Source organism: Microcaecilia unicolor, chromosome 3 (assembly GCF_901765095.1).
Source record: "Microcaecilia unicolor chromosome 3, aMicUni1.1, whole genome shotgun sequence".
Lineage (NCBI taxonomy): Eukaryota > Metazoa > Chordata > Amphibia > Gymnophiona > Siphonopidae > Microcaecilia > Microcaecilia unicolor.
Window position 1 is genome coordinate 253,152,274 of NC_044033.1, and position 21,401 is coordinate 253,173,674.

Here is a 21,401-nt window from a genome sequence, read left to right on the forward strand (position 1 = left end):
TTTTTGTTCCAAGCACCCTTCTCCTCCACCGCTAACTCCAGACTCCGTTCCTTTTATCTTGCTGCACCTTATGCCTGGAATAGACTTCCTGAGCCGGTACTTCAAGCTCCATCTCTGGCCGTCTTCAAATCTAAGCTAAAAGCCCACCTTTTTGATGCAGCTTTTAACTCCTAACCCTTATTCACTTGTTCAGAACCCTTATTTTATCATCCTCACTTTAATATTCCCTTATCTCTTGTTTGTCCTGTTTGTCTGTCCTAATTAGATTGTAAGCTCTGTCGAGCAGGGACTGTCTCTTCATGTTCAAGTGTACAGCGCTGCATACGTCTAGTAGCGCTATAGAAATGATAAGTAGTAGTAGTATAAAGAGGACGACAAGATTTAGGTTCTAGGGACATATTTAAATGACTAGAGTACCAGCATATAACACATTGGTCAAGCAGTAGAGTAACGGGGGGGGGGGGGGGGGTGAATGAATATGATTTTGGGGTTTTTTTCTCTGTGAGCAGATGAAACACATACCTTGTTTTTCAGTCAGATCAACAAACTATTCAGAACAGAATGGGTGCATGTTGGAAGGTTTTAGTAGATCAGGCAATATTCAGCCTTGAAGGATACAGCCTTAGGTAACTTGTTGAACCTTCCCCACATTCTCCTTGAAACTTTGGTTGTAAATCTTCGGTCTTGGGCTGGCTCTTACCTCTTACATTTTTCTTTTCTAGGTCTGCCACCGATCTCAGAAAAGAGGACAGAGGCAGCTTTCAAGATGTCCCAGAAGGGTTATATCCTTGGGGTCTTCCTTCTGGGCCTCTTCTCCCTGTCTGTAATCTTTAAATTCAGTAAGAAGCAGATTGGCATACAATGGGAAGAGCTCCTGGATGCCTCTCCCATGCTAAGTAATGGCCTCGAGCCTGAGGCTTCAAAGGCTCGCAATATGATTTGTGAGACTAAAAAGAAAAGAGATGGCATTTGGACGGTTTGGTCCCGCGGTCGCCTGGGCAATCAAATGGGACAGTATGCTGCTTTGTATGCCTTGGCTAAGCTGAATGACCATGAGGCCTACATACAGCAGGACACTCACAACTGGCTGGCTCCAATCTTCAAGATCAGCCTTAGCCTACCAGTGCTACATCGGTATACAGCTGATAAGATTCCCTGGAGAAATCTCTGGCTCCATGACTGGATGTCAGAGGAGTATTATCACATTGAAGATAAATATTTGAGATTAACTGGCCACTGAGTCACCAATCAGCCAGCTGCTGGGTGGTCTCGGTTTCTTCCCCATATCCCTTTCATTCCTTGATTTGGCTTTAAAATTCAAATATCTAGTTAGGCAGGGGATTTGAACGGTGACCTCTACTATTGGATCACCTTATGCCTTGATTTCCCTAATTTGATTTTACAGATAAAGACATTTATTCACTGAAAGGCTTTGAACTCACAACCCTTTGTTCCAAAAACAAGTGCATGTCCCACTAGGCCACCACCAACTTGAGAATGTGTAGGTTGAATTTACAACACCTTATAACTCTCATTTATTTCAATTTTTCCCAATAAATAAAGATGTTGATTTATTGAAAGAATTTGAACTCACAACCCTGTGCTCTAGAATCAGATGCATATCCCACTTGACAGTGGGGTGGCTGATTTTCCAACAACTTATACCTTTCATTTCTTTTGATTTTTCCAAATAAAGACATTTATTCACTGAAGGGATTTGAACTCACAACCCCTTGTTCCAAAAGCAGGTGTAGGTCTCACTTGACCACCAATAACTTCCTAACAGGGTGCTGAATTTCCAACACCTTATACCTCTCACTTACTGTGATTTTTTTTCCAAATAAAAACATTTATTTACTGAAAGGATTTGAACTCAGAACCCTTATGCTTCCCGCTACTCCACCACTAACCTAAGAGCTGTAATTGAATTTTCTATACCTTATACCTTTCCTTCCCTGATTTGATTTTCTTGACAATGTGTTGGTTGAATTTCCAACATCTTATACCTGTCATTTATTTTGATTTTCCAAATAAATAAAGATATGTATTCACTAAAAAAATTAGCACTCACAACTCTTTGTTCTAAAAGCAGGTGCACTTTCCACTAGTAGGATACCACTAACTTGATAAGGTTTATTTGAATTTCTAACACCTTATACTTCTCTTTCCCTAATTTGAGTTCAAATAAATAAAGACATCTGTTTACTGAAAGGATTTGAACCTAGAGCCCCTTGTTTCAAAAGCAGGAACACCTCCCCCCTAGGCTACCACTAACCCAACACCTGGCTGTTGAATTTCCTTCTCTTTACACATCTTCCATGATTTGATTTTTCCAGATAAATAAACACATCTAATCACTGAAAGGATTTGAACCCATAACACCTCTCACAGTATCCCAGCCCCACTCTAAGGTTAGTGTGTGTTTGAAAATGATTAATCCACATCCACCGCTACATTATAATGGGAAACACCAAATGAGTGAAGGTGAGGTAGAGAAGTATCCCAAACTTCCCTGTTCATAATATATTTCATTGAGCCCCCAATTAATCCATCATATCTCCTGGTAGAGGTGGAGTTTAAGGGAAAGATCATTTTAAAAGTTCCCACTGTACTGCTAGTCTGACTGAGGAAAGGGGGATTTGACCTCCTCAATGAGGCTCTGCATCCATTCTAATTTCTAAATATTAAACTATCTTTCAATTTGTAATATGGTAATTTGGTCATTATTAAAAGGTTACATAACAGCAATAGATTTTTTTTCTTTGATGAACTTTTACTATGGAAAAATCTTGGCATTATTTGAAACAGAATGAACCCATGAACCTCTCATTTAAGGCAGATTTTTGTTATATGCGTTCTTAAATCAAAATGTATATGCAAGATTGTGCCTGTAATTACAGTGGCATAGCCACAGATGGGCCTGGGCCCACCCTCTTAGGGCTCAGACCCACCCAACAATAGCACATGTTTGGTGGTACCACTGATGGTAATGAAAATGCTGCTCTCCATGATACTGGCACCTGTGAATGCTCAGTTTTCATGCCTGCTGCGGACTACCAAGGTGGAGAGAAGCATTTTCCCACCAGCTGAGATATTTTTTGGTGGGGGGGGGGGGGGGAGAACATTTGGTGCCCACCCACCTCTTACTACTACTACTACTACTATTTAGCACTTATATAGTGCTACAAAGCGTACGCAGCGCTGCACATAGAAGAAAGACAGTCCCTGCTCAAAGAGCTTACAATCTAATAGACAAAAATAAAGCAAACAAATCAATTAATGTGTAGAGGAAAGAGGAGAGGAGGGTAGGTAGAAGTGAGAGGTTACAGGTGGTTATGAGTCAAAAGCAATGTTAAAGAGGTGGGCTTTCACTCTAGATTTAAAGGTGGTCAAGGATGGGGCAAGACGTAGGAGCTCAGGATGTTTATACCAGTCGTAGGGTGCAGTGAGACAGAAGGAGTGAAGTCTTGAGTTGGCAGTAGTGGAGAAGGGAACAGATAAGAAGGATTTATCCATGGATCGGAGTGCACGGGAAGGGGAGTAGGGAAGGACGAGTGTGGAGAGATACTGGGGAGCAGCAGAGTGAGTACATTTATAGGTTAGTAGAAGAAGTTTAAACATGATGTGAAAACAGAAACCTTCTGTGTACGGGATTATCTGTCAAACAAGTACTCTTTTTAAGTTTTAACCAATCAATTCTTTGGACACTGAAGCAAGTATGGTAACTAGCCTTCAATTGCTTTCAAATACAGAACATTTTATTTAGAAGCAAGCCAGAAGGAACAAGAGGGGAAAGTTGGTGCAAAGGACTATGACATAAAGGAACATCAGATTCCACAGATCAAGTAATTTTTTTAAGTTCCCGACTATATACTTTATTCAAATAATAAACCTCATATTAGGATGTTATTGCCCAAATGCAGCAACAGAAGATGCCTTGGAATCACTTTTTGTTGATTGCTTCCAGTATGCGGAGCAGGTGCAGAAACAGATTAATAATATCCAGATACAGGTTGATTGCAGCCAGAATGTACTCTTCAGGGGCCCACCCAAAATCTGCTGTAATTATATGTAACCGGAAGTTCCGATTTAAAGAATGTTTTGTTATACTAGACTGAAAATGTTGTTGCAATAAATTTTTATTGAATGTTTATAGAGCTGTGCTGGAGACCCAGACGCCTTTTCTAGAGGTCCAGGCACTGGACACATGAGAGACTTCTAGAGCTGCCAAATTGGCCTAAAATCTTTCTCCTGGAACTAGGCAGTCTTGGATTTCTGACCCCTCCATCCTGATGCATTATGGGACTGATCTCAATGGACTACAAATCCCACACTGCTTTGGGATGTCAATTCAAAAACTGGACTGAACTTCAGGTGATAGCAAGGTGCAGGAAATGGATTATATCAGGACAGAAAACAGTATAAGCACAGTCACCATTCTCTGCCTTTCTTGCTAATTTAGTTAGTTACAGAGAAACATTTGAGGTTGACAACTGGATCCAAATTTGCCTGATAGGGTTAATTTACCCCATTGCATGCAGGGACTTGTAGTTCTGATTTCTCCACTGACTCCCTAAGAAAAGCAAGTCATGGCATACAATTGGGTAAACTCAGGACTGGAGTCTGGATCCAGTTGGAAACCCAAGAATCAATAAAGCAATTAAAGCAGAGTTGACAAGTTCCCTAGATCCAGAAGGAAGACTTTAGGGTTAGTCCTGGTTTGAACTCCTATCCCAAGCATTTGGATCCTTGTAGCCCCCCCCCCCCCCCCCCCCACTTAAATCCTAACCTCCCTCCTGGCACTGGGTTACTCAGCAGTGGAACCTGCAGAACTGCCAAGTTACCCATTCCAGGAGGGAGACTTTTTGTCCAGTCCTGGTTTTAAACTTATATCCCAAAGCAGTGTAGAACTTGTAGTCCATGATTCTATCCATTGAAATCAGTGCTGCAGGTCCCATAATGCACCAGGATGAGGTTGGCAGAAATGAAAGACTGGCCAAAACGTCTCCCTCCTGGAATGGGTAACTTGACAGCTCTGAACCTGTCATCTCATCTTTGCTTCCCTTCTCCTTGCTGCCCTGCTGAGGCTGCAGCTATAGAAAAATGCTGAAAGATTAAAATAAATCTCAGCTCCAGGAGTTAATCCAGTAAAAATGTATCACCTTTTGTTTGTTTTTGGCTCATCCCTGCAGAACAAATATCTCTTGGTGGTGCTATTCTAGAACCTGGCCACACAAGGGCCCCATTATATTTGGAATCACTGTTATAAATACCAATTGTGCTCAGTGCGGACACCTGGTGGTCATTCTTAAGAATACAAGTTGGATCACTGAATTAACAGCTATGTAGGGGTAGAGCGTTAGTCCATTTTTCTTGTTCTTTTACTTCAGTTTATCACCTGAGTTACCTGCTCTGTGTATCCTGAGACTTATCACATAGCTGAAGCTGTTTTCTCTTGTAAACATGACAGATTTTGGGCAGTGAATACTTTCTGTGCCTGAATGTAGCTTACCTTAGAAAAAAGGTTTGTGCTAAGTGCTTAAATAATAATAATAATAATTTATTTTTACACATCATTTTTATAGTTCCCTCCTGCACATACATAGTGCTGAACAATGGTAAATAAATATTCAGTACATTAAGTCTCTACCTATAAAAGCTTAGTGAGCATTTAAGGCAAGATGTGTTGGGAGATGTAGCATTCGAATACAGCTCCCGGTCTGTTACTTAAAATAATTCACCACACTTTCTTCTCAGATTGCTGCTGTCCTTCTCCAATGGGTAGTTCTTCAACTGTTCGTATTCTTTCTGCTCATACTTCAAAGGTCCTCAGACTGGAAGGACCCAACGTTTACTCTAAAACATGCATAATTGTAATTTCTCAAGTTTTGCTTCCAGGAACTTACCAAATATGTCCTAGAAAGATCCCTGATTTGTTCAGATATTTGGCTAGTGAGAGGAGAAGAGTGGGCTAACTCTGTGGCTTGGGCTGTTGAAGAAGAGGTGAAAGGTCAGCAGGGATCCCCTTCCACTCTGGCAAGAAGGCAGCGTCGTAATGGAAAAGTTTCAAGAATTCAGACTCCGGTAGAGTAAAGTTGGTGAGGTAAATGGTCTCCCCTCCTGCCAGGTAGCCTGCCCAGTAGCCAAAGGTCCCAACGGTCATGATGATGTGGTTACAGTGGGCAAGGAGGGCAAAATCCTTCCCGGGTGAAGACTCCACCCCATCCCCTGAGAAGTAGACGTCTCCTCTAGATGCATCAATGTTTTCCTTGCACCACTGTATTCCATTACTGGTCACCACAAAGATAGGTTCCTGATACTTATTACGGAAATAGTCCATTGCCTTCTCCAGGTAGGCCTTGTCTGCCACAACCCCTTTCCATGTGTTGGGCATTACATGGACATAGTCCCCCCTTCGCACGTGAACCCCAACAAAAGTGGCATTCTTCCTTGTCCCTCTCACCTGCCCTAAATACTTATTGACCTCATCCTTGATGAAGTCATGGAAGGTAAATTCCTGGAGAATCTCCTCCCGGATGTGATGGTAGAAGGTCCATGAACAGGGGTAGCCTGAGATCATCACGTGTTTCCCTTCAATTTGCTCATAGTCCTTCGACATCCAGTCATGGACCCAATGGTATTTCCAGGGTATCTTACGAACCACATCTTTGTGTAGTACCGGTAGGCTGATTTTGAAGATTGGGGCCAACCAGTTAAAGGTTTCCTGCTGTAAGTAGGCCTCATAACCATTGAGTTTTGCCAAGGCATACAGAGTAGCGAATTGTCCCATTTGGTTGCCCAAGCGACCACTGCTGTTCACCGTCCAGATGCCCTTCCCCTTCTTTTTGGTCTTGCATGTCTCTGTGGCTTCACGTTTGAGGCCCTTGCTTGGCATTACAGAGGCATCCAGGAGCCCTTTTCTTCCTACGCCGACCCACTTACTACTAAATTGAAAGATTACAGACAGAGAGAAGATACCCAGCAGGAAGAACCCAACGATGTAAGCCTTCCAGGACATCCTGAAAGCCGCCTCTTTCCTCATCACTGAGATCTGTGGACGGCCTAGGAAAGAAAAATGGAAGAGATGAGAGCCGGCACCAAGACCAAAGAATTTAATAGTAACAGGAATACATCACTTTTTTCTACTGCTATATACCAAAAGCATTCATATTCAAAAACCAAAACAATATGATGACCGTATAACCCAGTACTGAAATATAAACTCTTGACACATAGTTTCTAAAAACCCAGGCTTTAAATAGTTTACGACAGCGCATGTAATGTTGTTCATCTCAGTTGCGGGGTTACAGCTAATCACATAGAGGGTCTTTTACTAATGCACACTCACTCTTCTGGCACACGCTAAAATTCTGGGCATGCTAAATGTTAGAGACACCAATGCAGTCCTATGGGTGTCTCTAACATTTAGCCTGTCCACAATTTCAGCACATGCTAAAAACGTGACTGCACCTTAGGAAAAGATGCCCTTAGCGTATCCACATTACCATGCGCTATTGGTTATCATAGGATTACTGCCTGACCTCATACCGCTGACAGAATAGGTGTCGTTAAGTACTATCGCAGTAATTCTTTTTAACAGCAATATTCTAACATTGCCATTAGTACATAGTCATTAATTTTAAAAAAATAGGAAATCGGTCATTTTGCTGCTGCAATAAAAATGGCCTTAGCACACGGGAAAAACCCACATAAGGGTCCCAAGCTCGTCAATATATCTTTGGCCAGCATCCATCTGGCATCGTTTTGCCTCTGCTGGGAGCCTGACGACTTCTGATTTGCTAATTTTATACAGTATGTCCTGTTATGTGGTTAGCTTAGCGGAGTTTTAAAAAGGTCTGGACAGCTTCCTAAAGGAAAAGCCCATAAACCATTATTAAATTGACTTGGGGAAAATCCACTGCTTATTTCTGGGAAAGCAGCATAAAATATATTGAATTTTTTCGGGATCTTGCCAGGTAATTGGAACCTGGATTGGCCACTGTTGGAAACAGGATGCTGGGCTTGATGGACCTTTGATCTGTCCAGTATGGCAATACTTATGTTCTTATATGTACTTATGTTATCTGTCTTTGAATCTTCGGCATTTTTACAAGTTGTTTTTCCAGCCTTATCCATTCTTCATGGAAATACATAAGGAGAAAAAAAGTGTATTCTCCCCTCTAGGGCAGTCTCTCTGAGCCCCGTTCATGGACTGTTCTGGGCTGAGAGAAAACCTGCGAATCCATCGAGCTGCCACAGGATTAAAAACCCTACAATGTGAAGAACTGACCCTGCTCCTAGTGACCAAATAAGACCAGGGTTAAGTTGAACTTTTATGCTGGCTTAGGTACATAATATGATACATCTGTGGCATGATGGAATCACTTTGGGCCCTGTTTACTAAGCAGTGCTAAGGGCACGCTAGCGTTTTCAGTACGTGCTAGAACATAGGAGCGACTCTAGTGCTCACTAATTTTAGCAACGTGTAATTAAACTCTGGAATTCGTTACCAGAGAATGAGGTAAAGGCGGTTAGCTTAGCTGAGTTTAAAAAAGGTTTGGATGGCTTCCTAAAGGAAAAATCCACAGACCATTATTAAATTGGACTTGGAGCAAATCCACTATTTCTGGGATAGGCAGTATAAAATGTTTTGTACTTTTTTGGGATCTTCCCAGGTATTTGTGACCTGGATTGGCCACTGTTGGAAACAGGATGCTGGACTTGATGGCCCTTTATTTATCTATTCTACTGCCCGTAATTAATGCAGTATTTATGTCCTTTATTACTGTTTTTACATTTAGTATTGCTGTTCCTTTAATTGTATGGTTTTATTATATGTTTGTGGTTTTATGTATTTACTCTTATTGTACTTGTTTTTTATGATTTGATGTATTATGGATTAAGAACTGGTTGAAAGATAGGAAGCAGAGAGTAGGATTGCGTGGCCAGTATTCTCAGTGGAGGAGGGTAGTTAGTGGGGTCCCGCAGGGGTCTGTGCTGGGTCCGTTGCTTTTTAATGTATTTATAAATGACCTAGAGATGGGAATAACTAGTGAGGTAATTAAATTCGCCGATGACACAAAATTATTCAGGGTCGTCAAGTCGCAGGAGGAATGTGAACGATTACAGGAGGACCTTGCGAGACTGGGAGAATGGGCGTGCAAGTGGCAGATGAAGTTCAATGTTGACAAGTGCAAAGTGATGCATGTGGGTAAGAGGAACCCGAATTATAGCTACGTCTTGCAAGGTTCCGCGTTAGGAGTTACGGATCAAGAAAGGGATCTGGGTGTCGTCGTCGATGATACGCTGAAACCTTCTGCTCAGTGTGCTGCTGCGGCTAGGAAAGCGAATAGAATGTTGGGTGTTATTAGGAAGGGTATGGAGTCCAGGTGTGCGGATGTTATAATGCCGTTGTATCGCTCCATGGTGCGACCGCACCTGGAGTATTGTGTTCAGTACTGGTCTCCGTATCTCAAAAAAGATATAGTAGAATTGGAAAAGGTACAGCGAAGGGCGACGAAAATGATAGTGGGGATGGGACGACTTTCCTATGAAGAGAGGCTGAGAAGGCTAGGGCTTTTCAGCTTGGAGAAGAGACGGCTGAGGGGAGATATGATAGAAGTGTATAAAATAATGAGTGGAATGGATCGGGTGGATGTGAAGCGACTGTTCACGCTATCCAAAAATACTAGGACTAGAGGGCATGAGTTGAAGCTACAGTGTGGTAAATTTAAAACGAATCGGAGAAAATTTTTCTTCACCCAACGTGTAATTAGACTCTGGAATTCGTTGCCGGAGAACGTGGTACGGGCGGTTAGCTTGACGGAGTTTAAAAAGGGGTTAGATAGATTCCTAAAGGACAAGTCCATAGACCGCTATTAAATGGACTTGGAAAAATTCCGCATTTTTAGGTATAACTTGTCTGGAATGTTTTTACGTTTGGGGAGCGTGCCAGGTGCCCTTGACCTGGATTGGCCACTGTCGGTGACAGGATGCTGGGCTAGATGGACCTTTGGTCTTTCCCAGTATGGCACTACTTATGTACTTATGTACTTATGTGTATTGACAGTCTTTTTGCCCCTGACGCAGCCCTGCAAAGGGCAAACCACAGCCTGTGTAGGGGATCTGTTCTTTAAAAATATATTTAAAAGGATTTTATTAATTACAATAGAAGATTTTCTTCAGATCCCTTTCTTTCCTTTTACCACATTAGATCTTGCAAATTGTCTGCCCTATTGTGTTGTTGTTTTTGTGCTCCTGCCACTTTGTTCCTGGAAAACCAAAATTCGCTCCCATTCGCATCCTTTCCTCCGACTACCTTCTCTGATCTTATTCCCTTTGAATCAACAGCAAAAGGGCTTGAAATAATAACAGTGTGTACCTTATAGTAAAAAAAAAAAAAAGTTACCGCAGTCTGTTCTTTGTTTGGAAAGGATTCATTTAAACCAACCTGAAATCTAGGCAGCAAACATGCCTAGGAAGTTATTAGCATTACAGATTTCACCTTTGATGAAGTGTTTCTGAGGCAGACGCTGTCCCTTCATCTCCTGATATAATATTATCATCATTATGCATTTCCTAATCTGAGGCTTTTGGTTACCAGAACAGACTGTGCCATGGCTTGGTTTAACTCTCTCTAATTTCTGTTTTTCTTAGAACAAAGCCAGGCAAAGGATTTGCAGAAATACAGGCTGAAGAGTTAGTTATCTGTTGGCGAGACTTTAACATCGGTCGAAGTTGGAACCTGATTCACTAAACTCAGTCCCTTCATTCCACATACTAGGTGTCTTGATTCAAATTCAGTTCTCCCTGCTTCAGCTCTGCTGGTGATGCCATTCTTAGTTAATTGCTTACACAAAAACATTTACAGCCCATTTTCTTACATAACAAGTTTCTTTTGCCCTTCCAAAAACAACTTATGCCTGGCTCCGTTTGCCAAGCCCAGAAACAGCAATTAATTTAGATTAGATTAGATTAGATTTATTATTTCCTTCTAGTCTGCCCTTATCCGGAGCAGATTAGAATAAAACAGCCATTTAAAAAAATCTACAAGAAAAACAGAAAAATCAAACCCATTACAATAGTCCATCAAAACAGAAGAAAACCTTAAACAAGAGGAAGACTCTGAGGGGCAGATGTATTAACAAAACGTAAAACAATCGAAAATGTAAAAGTCACGTAGAAAACTTACCGAATTTGAAAAAACGAAGGATGCTCTTAAAAAACAACTCTGAAATGTTCGGTGCGGTATTCAAAAGTCAGATGCATGAAAGTTTCGTTAATCTGGTGCAATCCCCGCCAGTGGAGTACGAAACGCATGCGCACAGATTCATTCGGAAAGCACACGGTATTGTGGCTAATGCACGCATGTGCTAGGCGTGCGTCCACGGCATGTAAAATACACGTCATCATTGTTTGTTTTTTCGATCACTTTGGTTACTGGCGAGTACTGCCTGCAGCTTGATTTTCCGTTGTTTTTCCAGCTACCAGTTTTTCATCGGTAAGAAAGACGTTTCCTTGTTGTAAAATGTGATTTAATTGGCATTTTCCTGTTGTTAACTTCTTTATTTTGTGTTTTTTTTAAGGTATGTGCTGTGTGCCACATTGTTTCTTCCTTTCTGTTTTCCAAAAACTGTTCATTGGTAAGCAAGACGTTCCCATGAGCTTATGAATGGTGTAAAATGTGATTTTGCTTGCATTGTCCTGTTGTTAACTTGCCACATTGTTTTTTCCTTTCTGTTTTCCAAAAACTGTTCATTGGTAAGTAAGACGTTCCCATGAGCTTATGAATGGCGTAAAATGTGATTTTGCTGGCATTTTGCTGGCATGTTGTTGACTTCTCCATTTTATTTGTTTTAAAGGTGTGTGGTGTGTGCCACGTTGTTTTTCCTTTCTCCTGTCCAGTTTTCATTGTTATAAGTGCCGTTTACAGCGTAGAGATCAGCTTATGGTGGGGTGATGGCAGTGTGCATTTTCAATATGATAACATCTCCTCTATTTTTTTTCTATGGAAGCAATGGAGAATAATGTGCCATGGCGTGAGGAGGATGAGGAAACAGTGGTTGGCAGTGAGGGCCCTGATCACAATGGTAAGCAGAAGCATGCGCCCAAATTTACGGAGGACGAACTACAAGTGTTGGTGCATGGTGTATGCGATGAATTTGGATGGCTTTTAAAAAAGTCCAGGCTTTCGCTTGGACAAAAGAACAAGATATGGAGGAAGATTGCGGATGAGGTCAATGCTGTTGGTGTGCGGATGCGCACTATGGAGCAGTGCAAGTATCGTTGGCACGACTTCAGGGGTATGGTCAAAGACAAGGCATGGAAGAAGTGGAAACATGGAAAGGGTACAGGGGGTGGCCCTCAATGTACCGTGGAGCTGACTCCCCTGGAGGAGGCTGTGTTGACCACCCTTGGTCGTGAGCAGGTGGTCGGACTTAGTGGTGGTGCCGACACGTCGGAGGATGCCATTGGTGGTATGGAAGGTGAGTTTCTTTAGCGTTTTGCAGACAAAGGGGTGGGTGTTGGTAAGAAGTTTGGTTGTGGACGGTTTTGGGTCAATGTTGTTTCTGTTTACGTTTCTAGGTGAACATCTGGAAGATTCCAGATTGTCAGCTCCCACAACTACTACTTAACATTTCTAGAGCGCTACTAGGGTTATGCAGCGCTGTACAGTTTAACAAAGATGGACAGTCCCTGCTCAAAGGAGCTTACAATCTAAAGGACGAAATGTCAAGTTGGGCAGTCTAGGACAGAGAAGGTGGTGAGTACTGTGATGTGCTGTGGGGGTGCTGGAAGGGACATAAGTACAGAAGTATTGCCATACTGGGAAAGACCAAGGTCCATCGAGCCCAGCATCCATGCGTGTGTTCTTTTTTACCCTTACATTATTACAGCCTGGACGACAAGCCAGCCCTCCTCTGCCCCTTCCTGTACTACCAGCGACGCTCTTCCAAGTACAAGCCAGTTCACCTCTGCCCCTTCCTGTACTACCAGCGATGCTCTTCCAAGTACAAGCCAGCCCTCCTCTGCCCCTTCCTGTACTACCAGCGATGCTCTTCAAAGTACAAGCCAGCCCTCCTCTGCCCCTTCCTGTACTACCAGCGATGCTCTTCCAAGTACAAGCCAGCCCTCCTCTGCCCCTTCCTGTACTACCAGCGATGCTCTTCAAAGTACAGGCCAGTTCACCTCTACCCCTTCCTGTACTACCAGCGATGCTCTTCCAAGTACAAGCCAGTTCACCTCTGCCCCTTCCTGTACTACCAGCGATGCTCTTCAAAGTACAAGCCAGCCCTCCTCTGCCCCTTCCTGTACTACCAGCGATGCTCTTCCAAGTACAAGCCAGTTCACCTCTGCCCCTTCCTGTACTACCAGCGATGCTCTTCAAAGTACAAGCCAGCCCTCCTCTGCCCCTTCCTGTACTACCAGCGATGCTCTTCAAAGTACAAGCCAGCTCACCTCTGCCCCTTCCTAGATTACCAGTGATGCTGTTCCACATAAGTATAGTATCTCAGGTGCTAGTTGTGTCCAAACCTTTTTTGGACTGCTTCTTCGCATTGGTTTTTTTTAAGCGTCAACAGACGCTTTTAATCTACACAGTCACCTCCACATTATTTATAGACCTCTATCATATCTCCCCTCAGCAACACCATGTGCCACACAACATCCGGTTCCGGGCTGTTCTACATGGTCAGCAGGGCCTGCAACACCATGTGCCACACAACATGAGGAAGAAGAAGCACGTGAGTACAAACGTGTTATTGTGTGTTGCAGAAGGATAGGACATCGGCGTTGTTTGTGTGTATCTTTGTGTTTCTGTGTTTAAGTACTTGCCTTTCTATTTGGTAGGTGTATGGTTGATGATGCCTACACAGGGAGGAGAGGATGGGGAGGATGAGGAAACTTTGACACTTGACCTCGTACATGTCACAACCCCCCCTTAATGGCCATGTCACCCCCCTATCTTCTGCTACGCCGTTGCCCGTGGACCGTGCTCGTACACCCCCAGTGGAGGATTGGGAGTATCGTCGTCAGTTGTGGGAGATGCAGGGCAAGTGGAATGAGGGGATAAATACTCAGCTTGAAAAAGTGGCAGAGCGTGTTCAGCATGTCCGGCATTCCACAGATGCCATATGTGCACAGGTGCAGAATGTGGAGAGCCACGCCCAATTGGAGCGGACCAACGCCCATTTGAGCGACCTGTGCAATATAATGCAAACATATTCCCAGCAGCAACAGCAGATGTTTCTGGATCTCCATCAGGAGATCAGGGGGATGCGGTGTGAGCTATTGCGGGATGACTCCGCCATCAGTTCCCGCACTGCAAATGGTATATTCTCCTTATGTATTCCCTACATATTTCTTTTACACAGTCACATATTCTATATCCCCTCTGTTAGCATGTGTTCGTCTAATGTGTGTGTTCTTTTTTCCCCTACATCATTACAGCCTGGACGACAAGTGTACCTGCCACTGTCCCTTCCTTGTCTCCCATGAGTCATGGTGTTTATTCCTGGACTCCTCCTCTTCAAATTACGTAGTAATCTCTGTTGCTTCTTCTGTTAATACCTGTTTTTTCTTTAGTCAGCGGCATACTGTGCATTCTCCTCACTATCCTCGAATGTTTTTTTTCTTGCAGCCTCTACAAGGCAAACCCATCAGTTTCCCATGGTCTCCTGGGCCTTCTTTTCCGCATAAGTATCTCGCGTGATTGTGTCCCGTGCACCTGTCTTGATAGTTCATATTCTTTAATGCATGGTTATGTCAATCTCAAACTTTCCTTTTTTTTTAATCACAGGCAGGACCACAGGACACCAGAACACCCTCCTGTACTCCCCCCCCCCACCCCCCGTGTGGCAGCCTCTGTCTCAATAGTAAGTTTCATTGACAGATATACAATAAAAAAATGTTAAGGGATGCATTTGTTTTGTACCCTCAGTGGCGTACCAAGGGGGGGCGGTGGGGGCGGTCCACCCTGGGTGCACGCCGCTGGGGGGTGCCGCGGCGCGCGCCTGTCGGCTGTGAGTTCGAATCGCTACGCTAAATTCTCTCGTTTGCTGCAGCTCCCTCCCTCTGCCCTGGAACAGGAAGTAACCTGTTCCGGGGCAGAGGGAGGGAGCTGCAGTGAATGAGAGAATTTAGCGTAGCTATTCGAACTCGCAGCCGACAGCCACGCGCCGCGGCACCCCCCCTGGCACCAGGGGGGGGTGTCATTTCGCCGGGGGGGGGAGGGGCACATCGGCGATCCGCCCGGGTGTCGTCGAGGCTAGGAACGCCACTGTGTACCCTTCTTTTCCTACTATTTTATGGGTTTGCTCTCATCTTTGTAAACAAGTACATGTTCAATATCACAAGTATTGTTTCTGTTGTTTCCTCGGAGCCCCACTTACCACCTGTCGCTGTTCCCACCCCCCACCCCCCTGCAACATTCAGCTATACATGCGCATTCACAACAGGTATTTTTTACCCGTTTTAAAGGTGCAGTGAAACAGAAAGATCATGCGTGATGCTGCAAGTGGGACACCTCGGAACGCACTGTTTGTCTGCTTATTTATGCATTTAAGTTATTGTTAGATCTTTATTTAATGCGTAAATAATTTATTCACCTTATTCGAAGCATTATTTCAAGTTATTGTTAACGTTATTTATTTAATAAAGTTATATGTTTTGTTTTATATAAACACGTGAACATTTCGTCATTCCACAACATGAACTATATGATAGCAGACTCCAAGGTGATACCAATGAATTCGTTCAAATTGCAGATATACAAAAATGGAAGTTGTGTAAAAATAGGTAATAACTTGGATGTGAAAACGAAGGACAGAGGGTAAAATAAACAAAGGAAAGAAAGAGTGATCATAATATTACGCTCAGATGGCTAACTATTGGAGTGTGATTCCAAATATTCCTGCTGTGATTAGACATTTTGAAAATGACCAATCTTGGCTGTACACATACAGATGGTATTAGCTTGTGTTGTATGATGAATTACATACCAGCTTTACATAAAGCTATCAGTTTACTTAAAGCTATGCATATACAGGTACCCATTGCAGGAGGGAGAATTTCAGTCTGTTTTGAAATCATTGCTGCAGGTCCTATAATGCACAAGGATGAGATTAGCAGAAATCCTGGATTGGCCAAAATGTCTCCCTCCTGGAATGGGTAACTTGACAGCTGTTCATATATGCCTTCTACTGGTAACTCATATAAGTGGCAGGTGGCTACACAGGCTCAGGGCCTCTGGAAAAGTACTCCTGGATCAGCTGGCAGCTCACTGCATTTCCCCTGGTTACATCCGATCCTCTGTCCAAGGGGGTTATGTTGACTTCTGGAGGGACTACAATCTCGATCGCAAGGTGATGCTTCAGTGCGTTGTTATGAAGCATGCAGCATACAGTCACTATATCCGCCACCTTGTCAGGGGAATATTGCAGGGATCCACCAGAAATGTGCAAGCAGCGAAACCTGCTCTTTAGCACCCCAAAAGTACGTTCAATAGTACATCTAGTCGAGATGTGTGACTCATTGTAGCGCTTCTCTGCCTCCGACCGGGGCGTTGCGAGCGGGGTCAGTAGCCATGTTTTAGATCCATATCCGGCATCCCCTGCAGGAACACAACAATACATTGTTATCAGTCACCATATGTCTGGATTTACACGGACATGTCCTGTTTTTGAGGGCATCTCCAGGCAACCAGGCGGCCTATGCCATATTACGAGCCACCCCTCCCCTTACTTACTAGTGCCCTGGTGGTCTTGTGACCTCTTCCGCCTTCCCACCATGGCACTAGTAAGTAAGGGGAGGGGATGCTAGCTATTGCCACTTTTGAAACGGGTGTCATATGCATATCCTCCCAAACCACTGCCACACCTGTTTGAAAACTGGAAAATACTCACCAAGAAGCCACCCTTTCCGAAATTGCCCTTCTGCAAACTTCTTTCCCAGCGCACTGTTAAACAAGATGTAAGAGTTATGGTAGCTCCCTGGATAACGTGACACAACATCCAGGATCCTAAGGTTTGCATCGCACACCGCTTGCACATTCAGCGAGTACCCCATTTTGCGGTTACGGAACTGCATTTCTTGATCTACAGGCGGGGTGAAGGCAACATGTGTGCAGTCAATAGCCCCCAGGACATTGGGCATGCGAGCAATCTTGTGGAAGTCCCGCTTTATCCTCCTCTGCTCCTCTTCCCCTGTAGGAAATGAAATGTGCTTGTGATCACATGTTTTTAGTGCGTGCAGAACCTGAAACATAGAGCAAAGGGGTGTATTTGGTCATGCACTTTTTATACAGTACAGATATGAGAAGGGGGTGTAACAAAGGTGGAGGAGGGCGGAGACGTGGAGGAGCGCAGAGATGGGGAGAGGGGCTTGCAAAATTCAGAGTAGTACCTGGGTTAAATGTCTTGAAACAGTTGACTGGTCCACGCCGCTGTTACCCCCCCCAAAACCTGCTGGAATGTCCCTGTGGCAAAGAACTGCAGAACAATCAGCAGCTGTACCAGGCCAGGTACTGCATGAGATCTTGCAGTGGTTGGGTCAATATCATCTCGTATTTCATGGTACAGCTCATATATAGCAGTTCTGGATAAGCGGTAGTCATCTACAATTTTCCTGTCAGACATGTCATCCAAACCACCCGTGGACGAAACACATGTGGGCGGGGGAGGCGGCGAGGGTGAACGTGGGCAGGCTCTTCATGAATGGGTCGCCTAGCCTCCTGTTCCTGCCTGGCAGCATGTTGGCTGCCAGCAAAAAAGACCAACTGTGCCATGAGAAATCCACCAGCCCTTTCCTTGTTGTAGCAATACACGTGCAAGACAAACGTGATGAGCGGTGCTTGTTAAGGACGCACAATATGCACATCATATATACATTGTGATAAGTATGAGGCTGTCCTATCCGGGCTAGGCCACTAGAGGGCGCTAGTAGGAGAATAGGTGGAGGTCGCTAGGACCGGTGAGAGCTCGGGGATGTCCACAGGTGTAGGAGGTTATGGGCTGGGTCCTGTGTAGCTAATTAACTACTTTATACCCCACCTGAGTTGTGAAAGGAAGAGAAGTGAGCTGGCAGCAGAAGAAGAGAGATCCCCTGAAAGAGACTGGCTAACCCTATGGACTTGTGGTGGACGGTGTGTCCAAAGGAGATCAGCAGGCTGAAAATCCTGGGGTAAGAAGTCCCTAAAGCATTAGTGTTTGACTGTGTGTCCTCAGTACTTACAGGAACTGTGTGTTCAGTGAAAGGACTGTGTGTCCAAAGAAGAAAGGACTGTGTGTCCAGAACTGTGTGTTCAAAGAGGGGGCTGTGTGTCCAAAGAAGAAAGGACTATGTGTCCAGAACTGTGTGTTCAAAGAGGGGACTGTGTGTCCAGGACTGTGTGTCCAAAGAAGAAAGAACTGTGTGTCCAAAGTACTGAGAGAAGCAGGCTGCAAAGCCTGGGGTTGAGAGTCCCCAAAGTATTGGTGTAGTACTGAGCCCATGTATCTGTGTGGGGAGGCTCAGTGTGAAGATCTATGAAAGCCTAAAGTATTAAGCTAGAAGAAGTATGCCCAAGGGCTGGAATAAAGAGTTGCCTGAGAAATATGCAGTTGGTAAGACCTGTTTAATTTGCTTAGTGGGAACCAGGTCACCCTGAGCGAGAAGGGGTAGCACACTAATTTGCATATGATCTGCATATTGAGAACCAGGTCACCCTGAGTGAGAAGGGGGATATGACAACATGCACAACCGCGATGAGCGGGGCTTCTTGAGGACCCACAAAATTTACGTCATATATATGCGCACATCCACAGCCAATGCGCGAATACCTGGATCGTGAAATTAGAAGCTGATTCGTTTGTCTGTGTTCTTCCTCCCGCACGCCACACGTCATATATATATACACTTTTCGAACACAGAGCCGCTGGTTTCACACTTGTCATAAAGGAGAGTGGCTTTCAAACAGTATAAAATAGCCATTCAAGAGGTTTATTTATTTATTTATTTATTTTGCCGTATTTGTATCCCACATTTTCCCACCCATTTGCAGCCTCAATGTGGCTTACAATTTGTCGTAATATCAATTATCATTAACAGATTAAGAAGCTCAGTATATTGTTACATGTAAGATGCGAAGAATAATAGGTAAATTAAGGTAAGTCAATAAATAACACATAACATAAAGTGAGATGAGGGTAAGTAAATACCTAATACATAACATATGAGTGAGATCAGGATGAGATACAATGATCAATAATGATATTGTGATTGAGGTAATCAAATTAAAAAAGGAAATCAGTATTGGTTGATTTAGGTGTAGTTTATGAGTCAAGTCATTGTGAAGGTTATATGATTTTATTCTTTACAAATCAAGGCTAACCATCTAGATGAAAAGAACAGGATTTTTTCTTCATTGACAATTGAACCTTTAACGAAATAATGCACCAGCTCAGTATTTTTCAATTAGTTCAGCTATTCTTCCCAAATTAGCCTCCCTGATTACTAAGCTGTGCTAGCAGCCGCTGGACGCTAATGACGATGGTAGTTTGGCCTACTGTTCTGTAGGATGCATTGCTGAGACTTGCTCAGCGGATGGACATAAGTACATAAGTATTGCCATCAAGCCCAGCATCCTGTTTCCAACAGTGGCCAATGCAGGTCACAAATACCTGGCAAGATCCCAAAAAAGCTCAATACATTTTATGCTACTTATCCCAGAAATAGCGGATTTTCCCCAAGTCAATTTAATAATGATCTATGGACTTTTCCTTTAGGAAGCCGTCCAGACCCTTTTTAAACCCCGCTAAGCTAACCACCTCGGGCCTCATTCCCACTTTTCACTGTTAGTAAGATTACAATCTTACTGAAAAGATTGTGGACGTTGTCTTGTATTTTGGATAGTTGTCCGGCATAATGACAGATCCATCCTTCTCAAATAGTTGAACGGCTTGCCGAAATTCAGAATTATTTTGTCAATGAAGGCCCCTTTCCATCTCCTATGGGTGGTATTCGTTTCACTCCTGTTATAAAGAAGGCCACTGATTGTCTACATACGTTGCAGTTTGGTTTTAGACCTTTCCACTCAACAGAATCCATCCTATTGGCTATTGTGTTTGAGATATAATGGTAAATGAGCTATTTTGTTACAATTTAACTTGGCTGCTGCCTTTGATACACTCAGTTATGACATCTTGTAGTATATCTTCTCTTATCAACATTCAAACTATAAGAAATGTACCTGTTAACACGAAATGATTATGTCATAATCACACTCTGTAAGCCACTTTGAGCCTACAAATAGGTAGGAAAAGGTGGGATACAAATGCAATAAATAAATAAATAAATTGAGTTCATTGGGAATCTCTGGTAAAGTGTCGTCTTGGATTGGAGAACTTCTTTTATGTTGATATTATCAAGTTAAAATGGCTGATCCCATTTCCACCTTGTGGAGTACCCCAGGGATCGAAGAGATAAAAGCAGATCAGTAAAGTATATATGAACTTTTATTCATGCAAATAGCAATCTCCTCATATCGCCCTACACTGGCCATGTTTCGCCCAAAAAGGGCTGCCTCAGGGGCTATCCTGTGGATTTAACTGGCAAACAAGTATGTAGAACGTCAGCCAACTGTTGATAGTGTCCACGTTGAAAAAAACCAGCACAGATGTTATGGCAGATTTGAGCTCCTTGTAGTTAACAGAGTAGCGTGTACGAACTCCTCTCACTATCGCTGGAAAAAAATTTAACTTGACTGCTGCCTGATACACTCAATTATGACATCTTGTTGTATAAATTGAGTTCATTGGGAATCTCTGGTAAAGCGTCGTCTTGGATTGGAGAACTTCTTTTATGTTGATATTATCGAGTTAAAATGGCTGATCCCATTTCTACCTTGTGGAGTACCCCAGGGATCGTGTTCATCTATATGAAATCTTTTTGTGGTCATTTTCCTGTTTGGGGGGCTAAATTCTTTTCATTTGTTGACAATACGCTCCTGTTGATACCTGTTCATGACTTAGCATGGTTGACCTTATCGCCAATTTTCTCTTGCATTAGGAAGTTAGAAATGTTATGTTCTTCACATGGTTTTAAACTTAATAAGGATAAAACCAAGTTGCCCTGGTTAGATCGAGTGGGCAAGAAAATACCTTCAGATTTAACACTCCCCGATGGCTCCAGACTAAAGGTTGATAGAGCGTCAAAGATATTAGCTTTACATGTAGATACTTCATTATCATTAAAGCCTCATGCTGATGCAGTTTTAAAATCTACTTTTTATAAGTTGTATGGTTTAACAAGAATTTGTCCTTGCTTTGAGATGAAACGTTTTTCGATTCTGGTTCAAGCAGTGATCCTCTCTAAGGGGCCCTTTTTGTTCACCCAATGCTTGTCAGTTTTCAGTTACCGCCCAGCTA

At 43.3% G+C, this 21,401-nt stretch overlaps 3 protein-coding genes across 4 annotated transcripts in view; 1 reads left to right on the forward strand and 2 right to left on the reverse strand.

Moving 5' to 3' along the window:
- The first annotated feature begins 721 nt into the window (after positions 1–721).
- LOC115465012 (galactoside 2-alpha-L-fucosyltransferase 2-like) lies at positions 722–1,304 on the forward strand. The gene has a single exon (XM_030195409.1). It carries the CDS (start codon positions 767–769, stop codon positions 1,238–1,240), a length of 474 nt encoding a protein of 157 aa, XP_030051269.1. The 5' UTR covers positions 722–766; the 3' UTR covers positions 1,241–1,304.
- A 4,240-nt stretch (positions 1,305–5,544) lies between these two features.
- LOC115466544 (galactoside 2-alpha-L-fucosyltransferase 2-like) overlaps positions 5,545–21,401 on the reverse strand; it is a 35,886-nt gene continuing 20,029 nt past the window's right edge. For both annotated transcript variants that reach the window (XM_030197846.1, XM_030197845.1), the window contains exon 2: positions 5,545–7,062. In XM_030197846.1, coding sequence (XP_030053706.1) covers positions 5,972–7,042 — 1,071 coding nt within the window. In that variant the 5' untranslated portion in view covers positions 7,043–7,062 and the 3' untranslated portion in view covers positions 5,545–5,971. The remainder of the gene's footprint in view (positions 7,063–21,401) is intronic.
- Positions 16,213–17,633, reverse strand: LOC115464601 (putative nuclease HARBI1). Its single transcript, XM_030194962.1, has 3 exons — positions 17,448–17,633; positions 16,902–17,253; positions 16,213–16,609 (listed from the first exon to the last, which is right to left on the reverse strand). The coding sequence occupies exons 1-3, from the start codon at positions 17,631–17,633 to the stop codon at positions 16,227–16,229; spliced, it is 921 nt and encodes a 306-aa protein (XP_030050822.1). The 3' UTR covers positions 16,213–16,226.

What these genes read in the sequence shown, in the direction of transcription:
- LOC115465012 (XM_030195409.1), top strand. Translation starts at nt 767, where the DNA reads ATGTCCCAGAAGGGTTATATCCTTGGGGTCTTCCTTCTGGGCCTCTTC.
- LOC115464601 (XM_030194962.1), bottom strand. Translation starts at nt 17,633, where the DNA reads ATGTCTGACAGGAAAATTGTAGATGACTACCGCTTATCCAGAACTGCT. An exon ending in TCCAGCAGGTTTTGGGGGGG is followed by an intron (nt 17,254 to 17,447) that starts GTAACAGCGGCG and finishes TCTATGTTTCAG; the next exon opens with GTTCTGCACGCACTAAAAAC. An exon ending in TCGGAAAGGGTGGCTTCTTG is followed by an intron (nt 16,610 to 16,901) that starts GTGAGTATTTTC and finishes GTGTTCCTGCAG; the next exon opens with GGGATGCCGGATATGGATCT.